General features: G+C 46.3%; 1 protein-coding gene across 2 annotated transcripts in view; it reads right to left on the bottom strand.

Moving 5' to 3' along the window:
* Window positions 1-23,812, bottom strand: part of CALCOCO1 (calcium binding and coiled-coil domain 1) — a 188,343-nt gene that overhangs the window by 28,226 nt on the left and 136,305 nt on the right. For both annotated transcript variants that reach the window (XM_030198341.1, XM_030198342.1), the window contains one exon: window positions 21,503-21,702. In XM_030198341.1, coding sequence (XP_030054201.1) covers window positions 21,503-21,702 — 200 coding nt within the window. The remainder of the gene's footprint in view (window positions 1-21,502; window positions 21,703-23,812) is intronic.

The raw sequence follows: 23,812 nt of genomic DNA, 5'->3' as shown, positions 1-23,812 counted from the left end.
TCTTTTCCCAGTGTGGCATTACTTATGTACTTAATTAAAGCTAGTTGAGCAGTGCATGTCTCAAGTCATTTGCTCCCCTAATTTATCCAATCTCTCCTAGGTGAATATAAAAGTTCCCAATATTTCTGAAGAACTTTTCTGATAAACAGTCACAGCAAATATAAGAGCTGTAACAGATTTATGTAAGACAGTAATAGTGTCCCAAAAAGAGCTCAGAGGCAGACGCTCAAAACTCTGGCGCGGTACAAAACAGTGCCGGAAAATACTAACATTACAGCACCGAAAAAGAACTTCCCAATGATTAGCACTAATGGTATGCAAATTTTATATGCGCAGTTAGCGCTGAGCATTGGTAAGTAAGGAGGGAGGAATGCACCCAGCACATGCGCACAAGACCTGTGCGAGGCTTGCAGTTCTCCACTGGCCTTCGCAAGGCTTACCTATGGCTGTTGCAGCTTGCTATAAACCCCTTGCTGCAGAACATTCTGACCATGGCCCTCCACATGGTGGCCAATCAAAATTACAGCTGCCAGAGCCTGGCAGTGGAAGGATCCAGTCCCTCCTCTCTGGCTCAGCAAATTCCCTCCCACCCAAGGGGCACAAGCTATCTCACATACTCTACCAGGGAGTGAAGGAAGCTTGCAGTACAGGGAGGGAGGAAGGTGTAGAGCAGCCACTGTGGAGCTAGCGTTTGAGGCGGAGGCTGCACCAATCTCCAGCTGGAGCCCGAGTCCTCGGCAGTGGACACAGAGCCGGTGACAACCAGAGCGCTTGTGTGTGCTACTAATGAGTTTCCGCCTCTTGACTGCTCACCACCGCTTGTCCAGAAACCACAATGCCATCTCCAAGCTGGCATAGGGCTTCCCACAACAAGGACGCCATGGTTAACTTTGCTGTTTTCTCAGCATGGGGGGGGGGGGGGGGGGGGGGGGAATAGGAAATAACCTCATTTTCATCTAATTTTAATGCTACTTGCACTATCCCTTGGCGTGCTTGGTGTTCCCCGCACTAGAGCCCTCTGAGGATTCTGCGCTAGCAAATGCGTGCGCTATTCCGGCGCTAATGGCCTGTAGTGCCCACATTTGCTTCTGAGCATCAGTGTCACAGTAGATAGTTTCTCTAAAGGAGGAATACTTATTATAGGCTCCAGGTTATCCTGCCGTAAACAGGGCTGCTTTTGTGGCGTACTCACAGTTCTTCCCGCCATTTCCTCCACTTTGGGAGCCTCTGCTCCTTTGAAGGTGTACCAGGTGTCTCTATTCTCAGCTGATCACTCCCCTCGACAGCCAGCATGCCGAAGTGTGACAGGTTTTGCTGTAGTTCCAGCTCTGAAGACGCCATCCTTGGAAGAGGTGGAGTTTTGCGCAGGGCTGGACTCGTAGTTGTTTCTGCCTCCCCAAAAGACGCTGCTTCAATCGTCCCAGCGGGGCAGTCTGGCGATGATGGTAATCTGGTGAGTAGCTCCGGGATAGTTGCCTGCCTGAAAGGCAGTGATTGCTGAGATTCTGAGGGGAAATCTTGAGCTTTCGCCTTGTGTTTCTTCCCCATTCCAGGGGAAAGCCTCAGAGCTAAACTCGCCTGCTGCTTCCTTCAGGATGCCATATTCTTTTGTACTCATTTTCAAAGTGCATGTGCATCACTTTGAAACTTGCTATGGTTAAACAGTACTCAAGGACATTTGCACCTGCTTATTTCTTCAGGCACTTTTTCAATGGAAGAGAAAGTATGGAGAAATGAAAATGCAATCTACAGTTTGCACATTATTGCCTTTTCCTGATCTATGCACACCCCTGGAAACACATCCTCTAAATGTGGCTGAAAGTCTGTGTACTGTGAAATATCATGGGTATGTTTAGTTGCTCTGAGGAAGGATAATTTTCAGAAGGCTGATTACTAAGGGTGTGTACAAGCAAGAAAAATTTGGTTAGTTTTTGCTTCTTTTCACAAATGTTTCTTGACTTTCAGGTGTTTTCTGGTTATTTTCACACATTTTCATAGATAATTTTTAGTGTGCACTAAATTGATTTAAGGCAAACTAACCAATGAATTAAAGTGCGTAAAGTTGATTAATGTGAATTAAATCAATTTAGTGTACATTGAAATCTTTAAGGTGCACTAATGAATGCACATCCTACTCATTATCTATGTAAATGGCTTTGTCTGTCTATGAGTATGACACATGAACAAAACTCTGATGAACTTCTGCTCTTTAGCTTTCTGTGCAGTATTCATGCTTTATGAAGGTAATTTTTAAAGAAATCTCCTATGTAGAAAGTCCAAGTAAACACCTATTTTATAAAGACACAGATGCTTCACAAAACCTACAACCATGTATACGTATACAACCATGTATACGTGTACCTACTCAGGAGTTGCTGTAATAGGCAAGTACTTTGCAATGGCACCTGCGCTCTGCCCAAATTTCTCCCCAAACACATGTAAAAATAGATGCGATTATTCTCTGTGTCTAAAATTAAAAAAAAAAAAAAATTCTGACTCTGGGTTTCATTGGGGAAGATTTTTTTTATTTTTATTTTAGGGGTATATTTTCAGCTCTGGGGAACAGAGGGAAATGATTATATAGTTAATAATTGGTTGGATGTTAATATGTTGTAACAGATTTTCAATCATTGGAAGCATGAGACCTGCCCCGACTCTATTCAAGTTACTTTGAACATTACTGTACTGGGGATGGAGTGGAGTGGGTTGCATATACTGTGATCAGTTACCTGCGACCTGTTTTCATGGCTGATCTCTTATCCCTGCTTACAACCATTCAGAGGGCTGCTGAGCATGTAATAAGTGATTTATCATCACTAAGTATATAAATGTTGCCATACTGGGACAGACCGAAGGGCCATCAAGCACAGTATCCTGTTTCCAACAGTGACCAATCCAGGTCACAAGTACCTGGCAAGATCCCAAAACAATACATTTTATGCTGTTCTTTTACGAAGCTAACCAAACCTTTTTTAAACCCCGCTAAGCTGCTTATACCACATTTTCTGGCAATGAATTACAAGAAGTATTACTTGATCTTGCTGTGAATTCTCTTGTTCTTCCCTTAATGACATCCCCAGTTCAATCAACTGATTTTACAGTAAGGGAAAACATTTCTTTAGCCCCTCTCTCACTTTATAGGAAGTCAGGCTGGGACTTAGAAAGAGAGTGCAGTGTTTGGAAAAGGGAACCAAGTTCTAATTCCACTCCTACTCACTTGCAGTATATGAGGTTGAGGAAGTAATTTAGCCTCTTTCTCCCCGATATTTTGCCACCAGCGGCGTTAAAACTGGATATTCGATGCCGGACCATTTCTGGCGACTGACATTGAATATCCAGTTTAATTTTTGACTGAAGCAACTTAAGTGGTTGAGCCAATATTCAGTGTTAACCGGTTAAGTGCCTAGCAGTTAAAGATAGGCCGCATAAATAGCAGACCTATTTTAACCACTAAACATAGCCAGTTTGGCACTGAATATTCATACCTAACTGGCTATGTCGCGCGATATAGCCAGTTAGCAGTCAGCAGGAGATAACCGGTTATCTCTCACTGAATACCCGTGGTTAAGTACTAAAACACTATTTGGTTAAATAGCTTTGAATATCGGGCCCTTTATGTTCAAATTGTAAGGTCGTTAGGGAAAGGTATCTTCGATCATGTGACTAATGTACAACATTGTGCATGCTGATGAAATTATGTAAATAATAAGATACTATCTTATTATACATTTAGTAAGGGGATGTGTGGGAAGCCCCATTTTCTGAGTGCTTGGAGTGGTTTCTTCACTGAACCTCACCCCCAACAATAACTTCATGTTTTCTTTTTATGCTTCCATCTGCCTAGATGGTGTTTTAGCACCAGTCATCAAGCAATGCTGAAATACAGGGAAGGGTAGTGCTTTGTTATGGATGAAAGAGTCATAACTAGGTATTTTAGTACCTGGGGCAGGCAACTATATTTGCTCCTACACCTATTCCACCTCACACCTTGATTCCTACTCTTCTGCCTTTGCTCTTTCACTAAGTCCCAGTCCTTTTCCCCCTTTTGCAGATGATAAAGAATCTCCAAGGAGCATTCAAAGTGTAATGCTTGTGCCTTTTTTTTTTTTTAATGCTTCAGGAGGGCAGAACAAACCCTGTCCTTGTCACTAATGAAACCTGTACAAAAGTTTCTTTCTTTTATGATGCAAAAGCACCTTCTCTCAAACTGGGGGAAAAGAGGAGAGCTACACTGGCTTCTGCCAGGTATTTGTGACCTGGCTTGGCCACTGTTTGTAAAACAGGATACTGGGCTAGATGGACCATTGGTCTGACCCAGTATGGCTACTCTTATGTTCTTATGGCTTTTCATCTGCTGCCAGTTCATGCTTGTATGTGATCTATTTTTCTATCCACTTCCAAGGAGCTCTGTGAACTGGATGGCTGTGCTGCTCGTCCACCCATCGTTGCAGCCTTGGGAGAGAGGTTTAAAATAAGGTTTTTTTTATTTTCACTAGCACAAACATCAACATTTCTGTAGGGTGATAAAAGAGCAAAATTATCTTCCCCTTGCCAAAGCAGTTCTGTCATTCGAGGCACACCGCATAGCACTGTCATCAATTCTCCTTAAATTTAGCTCTCTGTGTGGAAGCTGCATCAATCCCATTTATGAGGCTGCCAAAAACACCTCAGCGGCAGTGCATGTCTGTGCATGTGCTCATGTCTGGGTGGGGGGCAAGAGGTTGTATGCTGGTGAGAAGGAGGAGGAGGCAAAGACAGAAAAAAATAGAAGAGGGAGATGTAAAACATGGAAAGGAAAGAGAAACAGTGATAACCAAAGAAAAAACTGGAGGAAGAGAAACATCATGGAGGGAAGAAAAAGAAATCACAAAGACAATAGGGCTCAGCAGGACCAGCTGGAGGTGAGAGAAGGAGGAGAGAAAACGGAAAAGGATAAAATGGAAAAGAGAAAAGGAGGAGGAAAAGAACACTGGAGAAGGGGGAAGAGAGAGAGAGAGAAAAAAGGGAAAATAACAGAATAAACGGATAAGGTTAAAGAGAAGAAGAGAGACGAGAACAAACACATATGAAGAGGGTAAAGAAAATAGAGAAATGTGAACATGAGCTGCAGTGAAAGCCTTTGGCTGCTGTTCTGCTGTTTGTGGCTTGTGTGCATACGTCTGAGTTTTCTTTACTGTGCTTCATTCTGCTGGGGATTGGGGTGAAGGGGTGAGGTGTCTTTTTCTCTACAAAAAAAAGAAATAAAAAATGGAGAAGGCAGAGGCAATATTAACTTATTGGGGACCCTAATTTGGAGAGAGAGGTGGAGTGGCCTAGTGGTTAGAGTGGTGGACTTTGGTCCTGAGGAACTGGGTTTGATTCCCACTGCAGGCACAGGCAGCTCCTTGTGACTCTGGGCAAGTCGCTTAATCCTCCATTGCCCCAGGTACAAATAAGTATATAATATGTAAGCCACACTGAACCTGCTATGAGTGGGAAAAACGCAGGGTACAAATGTAAGAAAAAAAAAGTAACAGTGGGATGTAGGCAAAATAATTCTACAATCTGAGTCCAAGGACTCCCCCCCCCCCTCCCTCCCAAGCTGTTCGGTGTCTTGGCTTAAACAATCATTTAGTCTGTTTATGTCTAGAACTAACTGGACAAAAAGGAGAAGCAGAAGAGAGATGTGAATCACTTGTTTACTCTTTCCAAAAATACAAGAACTAAGGGGCATGCAATGAAGCTACTAAGTAGTAAACATAGAACACATCGGAAAAAAATATTTCTTCACTCAACACATAGAACACACCGGAAAAAATATTTCTTCACTCACCATGTAATTAAACTCTGGAATTTATCACTAGAGAATGTGGTAAAAGCAGTTAGTTTAGTAGGGTTTAAAAAGTTTGGATAATTCCCTAAAAGAGAAGTCCATAAGCCATTATTAAGATGGACTTGGGGAAAATCAACTGCTTATTTTGAGGATAAGCAGCAATAAAACCTGTTTTACTGTTCTGGGATTTTTCCAGGTACTTGTGACCTGGACTGGCCACTGTTGGAAACAGGACACTGGGTTTGATGGACCTTCGGTCTGACCCAGAATGGCAACACTTATGTTATTATGAGAGACACAAAAAAGGCACAGAGACTGAGGCCCTCATGATCAAAAGCAAACTCCGGCGCTAGAGGCTGTTAACGCCATACTAGCGCCAGAGTTTGCAGCCGACCCATGATCAGAGCCCTTGAGCGCCTGAAACAGCGTACTCGAGGGCTCTCAGCGCAAGTAGCATGCAAATACATGCTAAACAGGGCTTCTAGCGCAATTAGCTTGCAAATGCATGCTAATTGGCGCTTAACGCATTCATCCCCAATGATCAGCGACCAGCGTGCCAAAGATTGGGTCGCTGGCCGCAGCAAAATCAATGCCAGCTCCAGGCTGGCGTTAGATTTTGCGGATCATTGGGGAGGAATGGTGAGCCCTGTCCAGCATGCAGTTGCATGCTGGCAGGCCTCCCTTCCCCCCCCCAAAGCAAACGCGAACGGGGGGCTGGAGGTCCGGTGGACCTCTGGTCCCCCCCCATTTTCACGGAGGGCTGGAGATCCGGTGTGTCTCCAGCCCCCCAAACCCCCACAAATCATTGATTGGCCGCCTCCGGCCAAAGGATCGCCCACACGGTGATGTATCGACGGGGATGGGGGCTGGAGGTCCGGTGGACCTCCAACCCACCCCAACTCCTCCCCCCCAGCGTTCTACTTAGGTTCCCTGGTGGTCCGTGGTGTGGTGTCATGAATCCCCCCCCTCCCGACCCCCTACCTTTTGTTGGAGGAGGGACACAGCCTGCCTGCCTGCCTCCCTCCTCTTCTAGTCAGTCGACGCCCAAAATGGCGGCGCCCAGCCCCGCCCATTGCATCCTGGGATGTGCTGGGCGGAGCTACAGACCATGTAAGGGAATCGCTCCCTTACATGGTCTGTAGCCCCGCCCAGCGCATCCCAGGATGCAATGGGCGGGGCTGGGCGCCACCATTTTGGGCGTCGACTGACTAGAAGAGGAGGGAGGCAGGCAGGCTGCGTTCCTCCTCCAACAAAAGGTAGGGGGTCGGGAGGGCGGGGAGGGTTCATGACACCACACCACGGACCACCAGGGAACCTAAGTAGAACACTGGGGGGGAGGAGTTGGGGTGGGCTGGAGGTCCACAGGACCTTCAGCCCCCACCCCCGTTGATACATCATCGTGTGGGCGATCCTTTGGCCGGAGGCGGCCAATCAACGATTTGTGGGGGTTTGAGGGGGCTGGAGACCCACCGGATCTCCAGCCCTCCGTGAACATGGGGGGGGGGATTGTGGGGGGGGGGGGGGGGACCGGAGGTCCTCCGGACCTCTAGCCCCCACCCCCCATCGCTGGGTGGGAGATGGTTTGCCCGGCGGCGGCAGCCTCGTTGTTCGGGCCTCGGCAGGCTGTTTGACAGGTTTGGGCTTTTGACAGCCCAGATCTGTCAAACAAGTGCGGGAGGATTGTGCTGAGTGCATGCTCGGCACAATTCTCTCGCACTAAAACATGATAATCAAAGATAATAGCGCTGCTTAGATTTGCATGCATTATCTTTGATCATCGATGCAGAAAAGCCCTGCACGGTCCCGGCGCTATTTTTAGGGCACTGTTTGGAACAGCGCGGGGCTTTTGATCATCTGGGCCTGAGAGAATAGAGAAAGAGGAGGAGACAGAACATTTTGAGGCAGGGAAAAGGTCAGGTTTGGGGGAGATTGAATAACTGAAAAATCTTATTTCCTTTTGCTCCAGTCTATACGAGATAATGCTTAATATTCTACTGCCCCAACTCAGTGACATTCCAGTTGCTGCCAGAAGGCAAGGGCGTCTGAGCCTTTATCCACAGCATGCCTTTGTGCATGAACAAAAACAAATGGTCCACTATCTGTCCATAATTCCCCATCTTGTTACATATCACCCTAGGAATTAAATTTCCTTGTATTGCTATAAGCCACAATAGTTCTCGCTGAAGAAACACAATGCCATGAGAAAATGGGAATTATATTTATCTGTTCTTCATGTGACTAACCCTTTGAGCTATGTGCCTCTGCTGCTGCTCTTCCTCATTTGCACCGGCAAGGTAAAGACTTTAAAAGAAAAAGCGGATCAGCATCTGAGGATGAGGGGGGAGGAAGACTGGGCATGCAGCAGTGCCTTGAACTGCTATGAACTACACTTTGCTTCATTAAGCATGCCACTGACTGCAGAAATAAAAAAAACCGAGGGTGGCACCTCTGTCTTTCTCTGGATGTAATGACAGGCGTGGGTGGTGCTCAAAGTTAAAGTGATGGGACAGGGCCTCCATCTCCATGACATGCTGATTTGTGAGATATAACTCCCCTTCCCCCCCCCCCCCCACCCCCACTGACCACTTCATAGATTGCCTGCGTAGTTGAAAAAAAATTCTGATTTTCTTCTAATGAGGTGTCTTAGAATATTTTCTGAAAGAGGCAGATTGCAGCTGGGGACAGAAGTGACTCCTATTTCCATGTCTTTCAATCTTACTCTGCCCCAGCCCTGGAATGGTCTGGATTCCAAAAACAGCTTTAAGTAAACATTGGGAGGTCAATGTTCAGTGTGGTGACTGCTGTTTTAACTGTTATTTACTGTTATATTTTATTTTATTTAGGTTTGCTTTTCTGAAGTAGGCTGTGAAAATTGTAAGGCTATTATAGCTAATCTGCATGCTGCTTTAGATTCTTCAATTTACAACTTGTTAATCTGTATTTCTTTTATCTTTTCATTACTTTTTATTCTTTAATTTTTTAGGGCTGCATTTTGATTAAAATTTGTAATCAATTCATGATTAATCATGTGATTAAAAGGTATGTTCCCCCCCCCCCCACCCCACTGCAGCTCCTTGAGACTCTGGGCAATGGAGGGTTAAGTGACTTGTCCAGAGTCAGAAGGAGCTACGGGGGTGGGGGGGGACGACATACCTTTAATCACACAACTAATCATGATTAAAATTTTAATTGAAATCCAGCTCTAATTTTATTTAAAAGTATTGTAAATTGCATTCCTGGTAGCAAAGCAGATCATGCCATCAAGATGTACAAAGTACAAATAGAAAAAAATAAAATAAAGGAAATAAAAAGCTAATGAGTAATTGGCTGTAGTGGGTTTACTCATGTAAACCATCATACACATAACTGTAGTAATACTAGAAAAGGTACTACTTACACAGATATGTTGTGGCATGCAAAAAAATTTCAAGAAGGAATGTTTTGGGTATGGTTTGGACCAGGGGCGTATCTGAACTGCGGCGGTAGGGGGGGCCAGGGCCAGAGAGGGGGGGCACATTATAGCCCCCCCCCCCCCGCCGCCACCGCCGCCGCCGCCATTGCCGATCCCCCTCCCCCCAGCCGCTGCCATTGCTAACCCTCCCCCTCCGTTGCTCGCCTACCTTCGCTGGCGGGGGACCCCAACCCCCGCCAGCCGAGGTCCGCGTCCTCCTGCCGCTGCCGGCTGCCTTTGGTCCTTTCATTCTTCCATTGAAGCTGGCGCCGACGAAAAAGTTTCTTTTGAATCTGACGTCGCTGCACGTTGCACGTTGTACGTGCAGGACGTCAGACTCAGAAACAATTTCTGAGTCTGACGTCCTGCACGTACAACGTGCAGCGACGTCAGACTCAAAAGAAACTTTCGTCGGCGCCAGCTTCAATGGAAGAATTAAAGGACCAAAGGCAGCCGGCAGCGGCAGGAGGACGCGGACCTCGGCTGGCGGGGGTTGGGGTCCCCCGCCAGCGAAGGTAGGCGAGCAACGGAGGGGGAGGGTTGGCAGCGGTAGGGGGGTCCAGGGCGAAATCTGCGGGGGCCCAGGCCCCTGAGGCCCCACGCAGATACGCCCCTGGTTTGGACTGTCCTTCAAAGTATACATGCATTCCATATTTTAAAGTGGCAATACATATGAATCCTGGAAAACATCTCTGTGGGCAATTCCACTTGCTTCACGTCATGTATAACTGTTGGCTAACTTCTCATTTGGACCTCGGGAGCTTGAGAGGGGTAACTGTGCTTACCTCTCAGGTGTTGAAAACCTCATCAAAATGCCAAAAGTTTGAGTTTTGGAGCTTGGCTCCTTAATAAGTTCTCCAAGGAGGTGCAGTTTTACAACATTTGCCACTTACACGCATAGGGCCAAATTCTATAAATGGCGCCTTAAAATCGATGCTGAAAAAGCACATGGTTAGCGAGATTCTATAAACTACACCTAAAGTTACAAATAGTTTGTAGAATATGCTCACGCGCCATTCTTGCGACTAAAATTTAGGCCTAAATACCTGCGCCTAAGTTAGGCGCCGATGGGGTGCATTCCATAATAGTACTCATAGTTTTTTGAAACACCCACAACCCGCCCATTCCATGCCCATAGCCACACCCCCTTTTTGACTGCATGCATGAGAATTTACTCGCACCGTATTATAGAATATGCCTAGAAACTTGTGCGCATAAATTCTAATTACATAGTAACATAGTAGATGACGGCAGAAAAAGACCTGCATGGTCCATCCAGTCTGCCCAACAAGATAAACTCATATGTGCTGTTACCGTTTTCATTTCCACCACCTCCCACGGGAGGGCATTCCAAGCATCCACTACTCTCTCCGTGAAAAAATACTTCCTGACATTTTTCTTGAGTCTGCCCCCCTTCAATCTCATTTCATGTCCTTTCGTTCTACCTCCTTCGCATCTCTGGAAAAGGTTCGTTTGTGGATTAATACTCTCTCAGGTCTTGCAGCAGCTGCAACAGGAGAGGAAACTCCTCCCACCCTCTCATTCTATAACAGTGTACTTAAATTTAAGTGCCATTTGCAAGAGTAAATAAATAAAATACTAGCAGTTACATGCAAAAATATACACTTACTACTCACAAGTGCTAGCGAGGGCTCAGAACTATTCTATTATTTGAGGGAGGGCTCACATGGGTGGGTCTAACTTAAGTATTGCCATATTGGGATAGATGGAAGGTCCATCAAGCCCAGCATCCTGTTTCCAACAGTGGGCAATCCAGGTCACAAGTACCTGGCGAGATCCCATGCTGCTCGAGCTAAAACACATTAAAGCCAAATAGTGCCTCTAATTGGTTGCTAAGTATCAATTATCTTCGCTGAATGGCTTGTTAATCAATTAAGTTATGCTTACAATTTGGCATGCAAATTAGCGCGCACAACTTAAAGGCGCCAGATAGACAATTTGGGGGATGGGAGTAATTTTGTAAAGGATTTGTTTGTGCATAAAGTGCCACAGGATTACATGAGTGAAAGCAAATGTTGGGACAAGAAGGCATGCTCTTTTATGTGACCTGTATGTAGGCATGTTCAGGGGCAGAGTCTGGGTTAAGCATGGGTGGAGTTGGGATTTATGTGCAGTATTTTATAAGTACGACTGTCTGTACATTCATTCTCATCTGCTCTCCAGCAGGAAGTGTACATATACGTGGATGAGTTTTACCTGCAATTTTTGCAGGATTTGTGCTGTTTTATAAAGATACAGGTTTCTTTGGGGGCACTATACCTATTATTGAACAGTCTCTGTGTTCACTCAGGCTTTTTTTTATGATACTAGGGGCTTTTTTAAAATGCATGGAACTAGCATGGGAATTCTATATATGGTGCCTAACATTAGGCGCTACTTCTGCGCCGAGTTTTCAGCACAGAAAAGCGTTCTAACAGATGGATACAAGGCACTGAAACAGGGCAGAAATGGCAGATCTGTGTGAAAACACACATGCCCAATTAGGGGCCCTTTTACTAACGGGTTACTGCGCGGCAATCCAGAACTACCGCCAGACCAACATGACAGCTGGCAGTAGTTCCATATCGAGCACGCACCATTTCTGTAATTATTAGTGTGGTGCTAACCCGGCGGTAATCGGGCAGCACTGTGTGCTTCCAGTTACCGCCAGGTTACAGCAACAGCCCTTACCGCCACCTCAATAGGTGGCAGTAAGAGCTCCCCCCCACATGGCCACGCGGTAAATGTAATTTTACAGCATGGCCATGTCAAAACGCCAGAGCCTTTTTTTTACCTGCTGCAGTAAAACAGGCTCTGGCACGTGCCAAAAACAGCCACTTCCACAGGGCCCATTTTACCACAGTTTGGTAAAAGGGTCTCTTATAGAACAGCACCTAACTGTTTCCAAGCATATCTGCAAAGAGGATGCGGTCATGGGAGGAGCATGGGCAGGTCAGGGGCATTCCCTTATAATGTGCGCAGTGTTATAGAATACTGTGGATCAGCTCTCAACTTCTGCACTGGGGTTTACACTTGGTTTCAGTTGGTGTAACTCCTAACGCGCAAAGGTGAGCACAGATCCCAGCGTTTCATGCCATTCTATAAGGGGTGCCCACACAGGAATGCCCATTATGGAATACTATTCAGTGTTGATTTTTTTCAGTGCTAAATTTTGAGCATCATTTACTGAATCAGGCCTAAATGTCGATTTTCCTACTTAGGCTTCATACAAAGCCTAATATACATATTTTCACTGGCAGATATACGTATAATTGTAGCTTTGCAAGTCTGTATGTAATCTAAAGAGGGTTAGTTCTATAAAGTGGGTGCTACCATTTATGTGCGGATTACACACATAAATATTTTAAATAATGGCATATACTCACATATATTTGTACGCAAATGCACACAAAGGCCAAAATTCCGCCTAAGCGCTATTCTGTAAATATGTGCATACCTTACATGGAAGGGATTCTATAAACCGCACTCAACAAAAAGTAGTGGCATTCAGCCCCTTATGCTAAATTAATCGCGATCCAGTCTAACAACCCTGGAAGCAGGTTTTTAAAACCAAAACGCCTGAGGTCACGTGATGCTGTGCTAGGAGAGGGAGCACAGGTGGGAGAGCTCCCGGGCCCGGATCACGAGATCGCACCCTCCAAGAACCTTTTATCGGTGTGTGAGCAAGCAAACTAGGAGCATAAGCTTTGAAATCCGCGAGGCTGTGAAAGAGATTTGTTTCTTGAGGCAGCTATGTCTACTAAACTACAAAGGCGGGAGAAGGAGAAAGCGCTGCACGAGTCCAAGATGGCGGCTGGAGAAGACTCCGGAGGCGCCTCTGTAAGCTCCGTGTGGGTGGCCGAAGTTGTTTCCCAAGTGAAGAAGGCTATTGCAGACTCTTTAGATAAAAGACTACAGGAAGTGGCAGACAAATTGGATAACGTGGATGGCAAATTGGTATCCTTAAGCGGCAAATTCTCTGCATACTGTCAGCACGTTTCTGATTTGGAGGATCAGGTGCAGCAACTCTTATCCCTGAACACCACGTTACAAGGCAAAATGCAAGGACTGGAAGACAAAGTGGATGATATTGAAAACCGTTCTAGGACAGGAAACCTGCGTTTGGTTGGTCTCCCGGACAGCATTGTGGATGTGGAACTGAGGCAGTTTTTGGAGACGTGGCTAGTTTCCAATTTGCGGCTGCAGTCGGGGGGGGGGGGGGGGGGGGGGGAGGCCTCTCCATATAGAGCGGGCACACAGGTTGGGCCCAAAGAGACCGGAGGAATTGTGCCCACGGGTGGTTATTTTCAAGATCCTGAACTTTGCACATAAAACAGAAATTTTAAGAGCCATCAGAGCAAAGGGCCCCCTTTCATATGAAAACAAAAAGGTTCTATGCTTCCAAGACTTTTTGTCCCGGGTCTTGGGTTTGAGACGGGCGTATTCGCCTGTTTGTGCTGAGCTACATCGTCGACATGTGCAATTCGCTTTGTTATACCCGGCCCGTCTTAAGATCCTTACTGAGGGAAGGCCTAAGTTTTATGATACTCCTGAAGGAGCACAAACCTTTTTAAAGGATTTGCCTCCAGCTGCGAACATGGCGTGAAAAATAGTGGATGACTTCTATAAGTGGATCTAACGAATATATGTTCACCTGGTCTTGGACTTTTGATAAACTGCTAGACTGATTTGGGACATCAGTACTTGAAGAAGATTGAGAATGCCTAATCAGATGAGGGGACTGAATTTGCCTGTGTTGAACGATCTGCTTATGGTCTGGTCTGTTGTTTTTGTGGATTAGAGCTGCATGGGGATCTGACGAGTCTGGGTTCTCCTGGTCTTGGACTTCCACTACTATGCTGGGCTGACTTGGAACGCCAGTGATTGAAAGGGGTAAAACTGAGATGGCCTAACAGGATGGTGGGGTTAAATTTGCCTTCGCGGAGAGCTATGCTTGTTATCCTTATGTCATTAGTACAACCTAATGTTCCTGTTTGCTGAAGATGTTATGTTCATTGTAAAGCTGAGAATATTTGCCTCTTCTACCCCCCCCCTTTTTTTTTTTACATTTCAAGAACAGCTTATTGTTTGTATCAGTTGTGTTTGTGGATTAGAGCTGCAGGGGGATCTGATGAATCTGGGTTCCCCTGGTCTTGGATTTCTGCTGCTATGCTGGACTGACTCTTTCTCTCTTCTGTCCTTGTATGCTGTTGTACTGTTACACTGAATTGTCTTCTGTTATTCTCTTTTAAATTTAATAAAAATACTACGACCAAATAAAGCACCAACCTACTAGAGGAATTTAAATATTTTTTCCCTTTTCCATATCATCAACACCACAAATTCTAGAACCTGTTTTTGTTTGCTAATGCATGACTCTGAAGGAAAATAAAGAGTACAGACTCCTTACCTAGAATGGTTTCACAGTACTCAAGATGAAATAAAACAAGTGTTGGTATCTACACATGATATAAAGCCAAGGAACGTATAGATGTGGCTGAAAATATTGTTGCATTTCTACAGTGGAAGGCTCTAATTGTTAAATGGGTCCTGGAAAAACCAAGATCTTTTGAGGACTGTGATTCATTTGGTTGGATTGGTAAAACGATTATGCAGACGTATAGACCCCAGGGGTGGACCTGTCACATCTGAAAAGGGATTGTGTGGCTGGAAAGCTCACACAAAAAGCCATAGCTGGATAGTTCATCTACTGGTCTGAAAAAAATGTGCCAAAACCTGCAAGGAATTCACTTCTGCGGAAACACATTGTACTGAATAGACATGAAGCCCCATTTTAGAAATAGGAATTGAATGCTTAAAAGTAAACGTGGGTGCTAGAGGTTATTAGTGCCATATTAGCACCCACATTGACTTGTGCAGAATGTTCAGAGGCCCGGAGTGAGGGAACAAACTGTCACATCCGTGGCTGTGACCCCTCTCAGACTCACCGTATTTCCTGCGGTCAGCTTCTGAGCTGGCTCCTGTCTGTTCTTCCTGTGTTAGTTCTGTCTCTGTCTCTGTGTGCTGGCTGCATTGGATTGTCTGTGTGCTGTTTCCCGTTCCAGATTTCTGCCCAGTCCGGTCCGGATCTTCCAGACTTGCTCTTTTTGTTTGAACTTGCCCAGCTCGCGTAGTTGCCTGATGATTGCTGCAGCTGCTGCTGGGCTTATTAGTCAGTTGGAAATTCTCTGCCTTTGCATCGCCTAAGGCCCTGGTATGTTGGTGCTTGTTGCACTTCTGGTTAGTCTAGTTTCTTGTTCTAGTTCCTGTCTGATGCTAGTTTAGTGTAGCTTAGCTTGTACTGTCCTAGTCTTGACTCTTGTTTGTATTTCTGTGTCTAGTTCTGGGTTCTCTGTGTTTCCTGTTTAGTGGCTATCTGGCAGCTTTCAGGTCTGTCTTTTGTTTGTCAGTGTTTGTGTTTCTGCTTAGGGGCTGCGTTTGCAGCTTTCAGTCCTGTCCTTTAGCTTTTCCTTTCCCTGCCTTGCTGCCCCTGTTTATTCCTTTCCCCTCTGACCCTCAGTCCTGGTTCAGCCTAGTGGGTATCCAGTCCTGTCTTGCCCAGTAAGTCCTGCCGGCCACCTGCAGCCAGGGGCTGAACTCCTGGTGAAAGGCAGCCAAGTGCAGGTGAAGTTTAAGTGTGCCTGCTCTGCTTATTCCTGCTTGTTTGCCTCTGCTGCAACTCCAGTCCAGGGTTCCAGTCCTGTTCTGCCTAGTCTCCGGTATGGGGTGGTTTTGCCTGCCACTGCCGCTCCTCGGCAGTGGCCCAAGGGCTCACAAACCTAGTTCCAGCTTGGAAAACGTGACAGAATGCAAAGGCCATGAGCTCGGCAAGATCACCCTTCCTGCTGGGCCTCCAGCCTAGAACTTCTGCTCTTGTTTCCCTTGTGAAGTTCGGTTCTGGCCGTATGATTGTTCCTGACCTTTTCATGACCCTGGAAGAGTATCGTAGAAAACTTCTGTCTGATCCACTCTTGAAGAAACTGCCTGAAGCTTCAGCAGACAGGAAGCGTATCAGGCAGCTTGGGCTCGTGGAGAACCCTGTTTCGGCCATTGTTCCTAGGACCCCACTCTGGGAATATCGCCACCTACTTGTCTCCGACCCCGCTCTGCAGGATACTCGGGAAGCTGTCATGGAAAGAAAGCGTAATGTGAATCCCGAGGTCCAGGCGTACCATCAGTCCATCCTGAGGGACGCTCTTAGCCGAATTGTTCCAGAGGCCAAGCCGAGCTCCAGCTCCAGTCAAGCCGCTGAGCCCATGCCAAGTTCCACTTCCAGCCAAGCTGAGATTCCTGTCCGAGCAGCGCTTCTAACCGAGCCCCCTATCCCAGTTCAAGTGGCGCTTCCACTCAAGCCTGAGTCCAGTCCGAGTGATGCTTCTGACCGAGTCTCCGATTCTAGTCCGGGTGGCGTTTCGAACCAAGTCTCCAATCCCAGTTCAAGTGGTGCTTCCACTCAAGCCTCAGAGTCCAGTCCAAGTGACGCTTGTAACCGAGCCTCCGATTCCAGTTCGGGTGGCGCTTCAAACTGATCCTCCTAACCCAGGTCAAGTGGCGCTCCCACTCAAGCCTCGGAGTCCAGTCCGAGTCGCACTTGGAACCAAGCCTCTGATTCCAGTCCGAGTGACACTTCCAATCAAGCCTCAGTCCAGTTCGAGTGGCGCTTCTAACGGAGCCTTTGATTCCTGTTCAAGTGGCACTCCTAGCCGAGACTTTGCCGAGTTTGAGTTCCAGCCCAGCTACCCCTGATCAGGTTTTGAAGCTCCTCCGTAGGTTTCACCATTGTTACCCATGGAAACCTGAAAGCTCCCGTGGGGACATGGGAGCCTTGAGGGGGAGGTACTGTCACATCTGTGGCCGTGACCCCTCTCAGACTCACCGTATTTCTGGGAGTCAGCTTCTGAGCTGGCTCCTGTCTGTTTTTCCTGTGTTAGTTCTGTCTCTGTCTCTGTGTGCTGGCTGCATTGGATTGTCTGTGTGCTGTTTCCCGTTCCAGATTTCTGCCCAGTCCGGTCCGGATCTTCCAGACTTGCTCTTTTTGTTTGAACTTGCCCAGCTCGCGTAGTTGCCTGATGATTGCTGCAGCTGCTGCTGGGCTTATTAGTCAGTTGGAAATTCTCTGCCTTTGCATCGCCTAAGGCCCTGGTATGTTGGTGCTTGTTGCACTTCTGGTTAGTCTAGTTTCTTGTTCTAGTTCCTGTCTGATGCTAGTTTAGTTTTGTGTAGCTTAGCTTGTACTGTCCTAGTCTTGACTCTTGTTTGTATTTCTGTGTCTAGTTCTGGGTTCTCTGTGTTTCCTGTTTAGTGGCTGCCTGGCAGCTTTCAGGTCTGTCTTTTGTTTGTCAGTGTTTGGTTTCTGTTTAGGGGCTGCGTTTGCAGCTTTCAGTCCTGTCCTTTAGCTTTTCCTTTCCCTGCCTTGATGCCCCTGTTTATTCCTTTCCCCTCTGACCCTCAATCCTGGTTCAGCCTAGTGGGTATCCAGTCCTGCCTTGCCCAGTAAGTCCTGTCGGCCACCTGCAGCCAGGGCCTCAACACTTGGTGAAAGGCGGCCAAGTGCAGGTGAAGCTTAAGTGTGCCTGCTCTGCTTATTCCTGCTTGTTTGCCTCTGCTGCAACTCTAGTCCGGGGTTCCAGTCCTGTTCTGCCTAGTCTCCGGTGTGGGGTGGTTTTGCCTGCCACTACCGCTCCTCGGCAGTGGCCCAAGGGCTCATAAACCTAGTTCCAGCTTGGAAAACGTGACACAAACAAGCGCGCAGATGAACAGAGCAAGTAGCATGCTAATGTAGTCAATATCATGTTAATGAGGTCATTTTGTATTCCTCCCCAATGCTCAGAAAATAGTGTCCGAAACAAAACTGCCTTACTGCTGCAAAGCTGCTGGAAGAGAAGATTTCCCATCATTCTTAGCCTTCTCTCATGAATCTTTCTGCAAAGTCTACTGGATTTGATTACTTTTGGAAGCACAAGGAAGCCTATGCAAGCCCTTAAGCTTTGGTTCTGAGAAACAGCGGACCCAAGCAAAAGCACACATTGGTGACTGTTTCATGTGTCTAAATTTAAAGTGTCCATACTAAAAAAAATTAAAAACTCCCAGGGGTCCTTTTACTAAGGTGTGCTGAAAAATGGCCTGCGGTAGTGTAGGCATGGGTTTTGGGCATTTTTCAGCGCACCTTAGTGCCTTTTTAAACTTTTTGCTGAAAATGGATGTGCGGCAAAATAAAAATTGGTGCACGTCCATTTTGGGTCTGAGACCTTACCGCCAGCCATTGACTTAGCGGTAAGGTCACTCACATGCAGTAATCGCCTATGTGCGTCAAGTTGGAGTCACACGCAGTAGCCGGGTGGTAACTCCGAATTGGCGCGCATTGGACGCAGGTAGGCATCTATGCGGCTTAGTAAAAGGGCTCCCCAAAGAAAGTGAAAACACATATTGGCGTTTTATTTCCTACATCTAAATATAAGCGTCCAAACTTAAAATAATCAAAAACGCTTGTATTTGAGCCGAAGAAAATAGATGCCAATGTGTGCTTCATGTTCAGGTTTTACCACATGCATGCGCTCAGGAGCGGAGCTTACCACTGAACTCTTCTAAGCATCAGGGGCGTAGGCAGACTCGGCGGAGAGGGGAGAGGGGTCCAGAGCCCGAGGTGATGGGGCACATTTTAGCCCCCTCCCCAGCGCCACCGACCCCCCTTACCAGTTTTGACCCCCCCCCCCCCGGCACCGCTGCCCCTCCCCCGTCCTGCCAGGTACCTTTGCTGGCAGGGGTCCCCAACCCCCGCCAGCCAAAGTCCCCTTCAGCGCCGGTCTCCGATTCCGGCGAATTCGCTGATTGGATTCTGTTTCTGTGAGTCCTTACGAACGTGCAGGACGTCAGGACTCACAGAAACAGAATCCAGATTAGCAACGCGTCGGAGACAGGCGCTGAAGAGGACTTCGGCTGGCTGGGGTTCGGACCCCCGCCAGCAAAGGTACCTGATGGCGGCGGCAGGGGAGGGTTGGCGGTGGCAGGATGGTGGGTCGAATGTGGCGGGGGAAGGTCGGTGGGGGGGTGAAGGCAGGGGGGCCAGGGCTAAATCTGCGGGGGCCCGTGGCCCCACCTAGACATGCCCCTGCTAAGCATGCACCAAGCACAATCCTCCCGCCGAAATCCCTAATGTTCAATCCTCCCGCCGAAATCCCTAATGCTCAACACTATAAATGCGTCTATATTTGCATCTCATTAGCGTTCAGCCTTAGGGCATTGTTCTACGTTGTCCCAGCGGTATTTTTACAGCGCTATTTGAAACAGTGCCAGAGTTTTGAGTATCAGGGCCTCAGGTCGGGACATGTCAAGTTATGTTATTTTAGAAAACAATGTGCCAACACAGAGCTTTTTTAAAAAAAAAAATAGATGCAGGAATGGATATTTATGCAACAGCTATGTGGGGTGGAAACATCCATTTTACAAGTGTTAATGTCTAAAATATCAACTGGACCAACATGACATGTACAGTGTATGCTGGAATTTCACAACACATGTGTACATGCAGGCACATACATCTGTGTGTCTGCTATTTCAGAAACCTACACATCTATGCTTCCCCATTCTAGCACAGAGTTTGATATCATTTGCCAGAATCACTGTTGGGGATACAAAAAACACTGAGGGAATAAAGGGGTGACCTCTCTGATACCCTGGTACAGAGCTGTACAAAACAAGCACCTTGATATATCCTAGATGTCCCCATGAAGAGCTGTAAATCCCGACATAAACATATATTCCCTTTCTGAAATAGGGATGCACTTGCCCAGATCATGCCCCCCCCTTGCAAAATGCATATATTTGATCATCACTGGGAAAAAATAATCAAGAACTAGTTGTTCCCCCCCCACCCGGATATTTAAAACTGGCTCCTAGCCGGTTAAATGGCACTCAACTGGCTATCCGGCAATATTCAGTGAGAGAGAGCTGGCTATCTCCCATTGAATATTGCCGGTTAGCGCTTAGTGAGAAACTGGTTATGCCACATGATATAACTATCTGCTAATATTCAGCACATTTTGCCAGCTCAATTTGGCGGCCAAATTAGGCTGCCGAAATAGCAGGTCTATCCTTGGCCAGTTTCAACTTAACCGGTTATGTTGAAACCGGCCAAAAATAAACGGGATATTCAATACCGGTTACCAGAAATGGTCCAGCATTGAATATCCAGGCTCGGTGCCGACCGTGGGAGGCAGCTTGGCTATCTCCCATAGTCTGAATATCGGCCTAGTGACTTTAGTCATGTTTTCTCAGGGAGGGTCACATATTTGTGAGTTGAACATGTATATTCCAGCTTTCTAATATCATGATTTAGATGTGTAGGTGATATATATGTCTAAATGCTGGTGTGCACTACAGGACCACACTCCTTATCTTGGAAGATGATGACTGTGCTGTCCTTGCAGCACAAAGGTATCCATGGAAAAGATCCAAAACTTACCTAGGCCTCCAGGCTAGGCAGAGTGCAATGTCTTTGTTCCTAATTCTGTAATTTTATGAGTCATTACTGTTACTGTGTATTTTATACCTCCAATTATAAGAACTGGTATAAAAGGCCAAGGACTGGGCTGATGAACCCTAGCAGTAGTCTCGGAGTTATCGGCGCCATTTCGGACCCGGCACAGTCCTGGGGTGGTGGGCCACAAGGCAGACACCTAAGTAGGTCCTGGAGGGGGTCAGGGATACAAGCAGGGTCTGGCTTTGTGGTGGATGGGGCTTGCGCTCGGGGACCCTATGATTTGATCTGTGAAAGGGGATTGGACTTGGAGGGTTGAACTCAGGGGAAAGGAGTGATCAGAAAAGGGGGTGAGGTGCACCACTGTGGCATTTCTAACTTTAATGTTACTACCAGAGTGCTTCAGGGCTGCACTTAAAGGCACCTTTTAAGGTGGCATTGTGTAGCTATGCTATGCTATTGGCAGCTGTGACAACTAGCGCACAGTACTGATGTGTATGCTAGCTGTCACTGCTGGCCACTCCTCCACTCCGCCCCGTCACACCCAGGCACTGTCCTTACTTGTGTTAAGCAGCTAGCATGGCGTTTTTTTGTTGCGTTGGCCATTTTAATATGCATTAATTGCTAGCACGGATTGTAAAACCTGTGCTAGCTGCTTAATGCAGTTTAATCAACATGCCCATATGTCTTTTTTCCATCATGAATGATGCAGAAGTCAGCATTCCTCGCTTGGTTTAGAGCATGCTTCTCCCTCAGAACTCACCGAGTCAGAACTGTTGTCCTCCAGTAGCTGCTTTCTTTGGGAAGAGATGGGAGCAGGCTGGCTGATAACTACCCTCTGTGATGGCTCTCGCTGACAAGCAGCTGTTTGCTCTGTAGCCCCCCTATTATCACACAGGTTGTAGGGGTGAACTCGCATGTCTTCAGGGCTCTCGTCTTCAGAGTCTGTGGTGAGTGATGAATCTAAATCCAGACCAGCAAAGAAGGGAACAATGTTTTTAAAATAGTATTCATTATTTGACCTCCACATTTTTGACTCAACGTCTAGATGCTAATACTGCTATAACTGCCCCAAAGAGGTGCTGTCCATGAGCTTTCCAATGCTAGTGGTACTGGTTTGTGCCATATATATTTGAAATGACAATTATTAAAAAAAATGATGACCAGGATAATACAGAATATTCAAACAATTTGATTGGCTGCACAGTCTTCTATATAATTATACGAGTGGAATGAAGATGGGTGCTATTTATGTGTATGAGGCTGACCGCCTGTAGCATATTGCTCCTTATCCAAATCAGTTTTTCTTGCAGCTTTCTTTAGTTCTCTACTGTTCAAAGCAGTCGTGTATACAAATTTCTAGAATTAATACCCATCAGCCCTCACCCCCAAGCTCTGCAACAACACAAGCAAATAACAAAACTTACGAGGTCACTTCTAAAACACATGGCTATCTAGGTCCCTGTGACATTGTGAGACAGTAGTCTGCCACCACAAACCTGTGGACAATGAACCGGCTGGTTTCTGAGTAATTATGGCCTGCATAAACCAACCTGGTTACCCTACGGTTTGGTGTATCACAATATGAAATCAACCTCTCAACCCTCTTCCTACTACTACCAACTGTAACTGACCGAAACATGTTTGGATCCTATTACGAATCCTGCTCTCCATCACTTCTGCTGGTAAGCTACTCCAGGCTTTGTCATCTTCCTCTTTGATTTTTACACTCCCATTCTTAAGTCAATATTTAGCCCCTCTTCCCTTTCTTACCCCCAAGTCTTCTACCATCCAAAACTAACTAGGAATTATAGTAGTTACACAGTAATGAGCTACTTTACATGCATTTGCATGTTTAGAATCTCATTACTATGTAACATGGGGTAACCTAAATAATGCTGCATTAGGAAACCACAACAAGCGTTAAAGTGTTAACATGTGTTAAGGGGCAAATAATGCAGATTAGTGCCCTAATGCAGGTTGATAACAACCCCCCCCCCCCCAATCTCTTAACAGGATATTCAGGTTCAAAGATAAAAATTCAAGGACTTATTGACTCCATATTGTCTTTAGATCAGGTTGCACATGTTTTTTTGAAAAGCTTTTGGGGTGACTGATGACCTCACATGCCAAAATGGATGCCTGATCTGTTTGCTCCAGTTCTGCTGCAATAACCCTGTGTTAAATTCTGTGCCATCCACAACTAAAGCTAACCCGAAGGCATTGTGGAGACCCCCATTTGTCTGAGAAAGCAGTGATGAGGCCTAAAAAGAAAGGAGTCGATCTGAAAGAGTGCACCTATGGTGGCACTCTGAGCACAGCTGCAGGTCCTAGCCATGATCAGAGTGACATCTTTCATACAGGCCGCAAGACAGGCAAGCAGCCATGTGGCAACAATGGAATGGAGGATGATGCAACTTTACCAACATGAAGTGAGTGTGGGGTTGGTTCAGTGAGTTGAAGAACTCTATAGTAAGTGTCAAAACTGATGTCCAGGCAATGATTGCAGAGCTCCGTGGAGATTTAACAAAGATGGTAACAGAAAACATGAACTGAAAGGGAGAATGGAAGAGCAACCCTTGGAAAAGCATGCCGAGGACCTGGAAAACTACAGCAAGACAATGATTATAAACTGGAAGATTTTGAGAACAGAATGTGGAAGAGCACTTGAGATTACAGAGGAATTAATATTGAATGTGTCCATCAGATTTTGGGCCCATAGCAAAAGAATTAAACCAAAGGGCATAACTGCTTGTTTGCTTGGAGTATAGTGTGAAGCACAAGATTTTTGTCAAGGCAAAAGCTGCAGATGTGCTGCAATGGGATGGGAACCAGTTTCAGGTGTATCAGGATTTAGCTCTGCTGACCCTTTGAAGAAGCTGAGACATTATGAATGTTATTATGCGATACTCACAAAGTGAGTCTGCTATAGGTGGTTATTCCTGTTTGGCATACTTGCAACAGTAGATAGAACCAAGATAACATCAAGAACTGTGTCAGAGGCCCGTTTGGAACTGAAATGTGGGTCTGGGAGACCTTACAATGGAATCAATACCTGAGGCTGTACTCCATA

This window comes from Microcaecilia unicolor, chromosome 3 (genome assembly GCF_901765095.1).
Source record: "Microcaecilia unicolor chromosome 3, aMicUni1.1, whole genome shotgun sequence".
NCBI lineage: Eukaryota > Metazoa > Chordata > Amphibia > Gymnophiona > Siphonopidae > Microcaecilia > Microcaecilia unicolor.
Note: the sequence above shows the minus strand (reverse complement) of the source record. Positions and strands in the feature narration are given on the sequence as shown.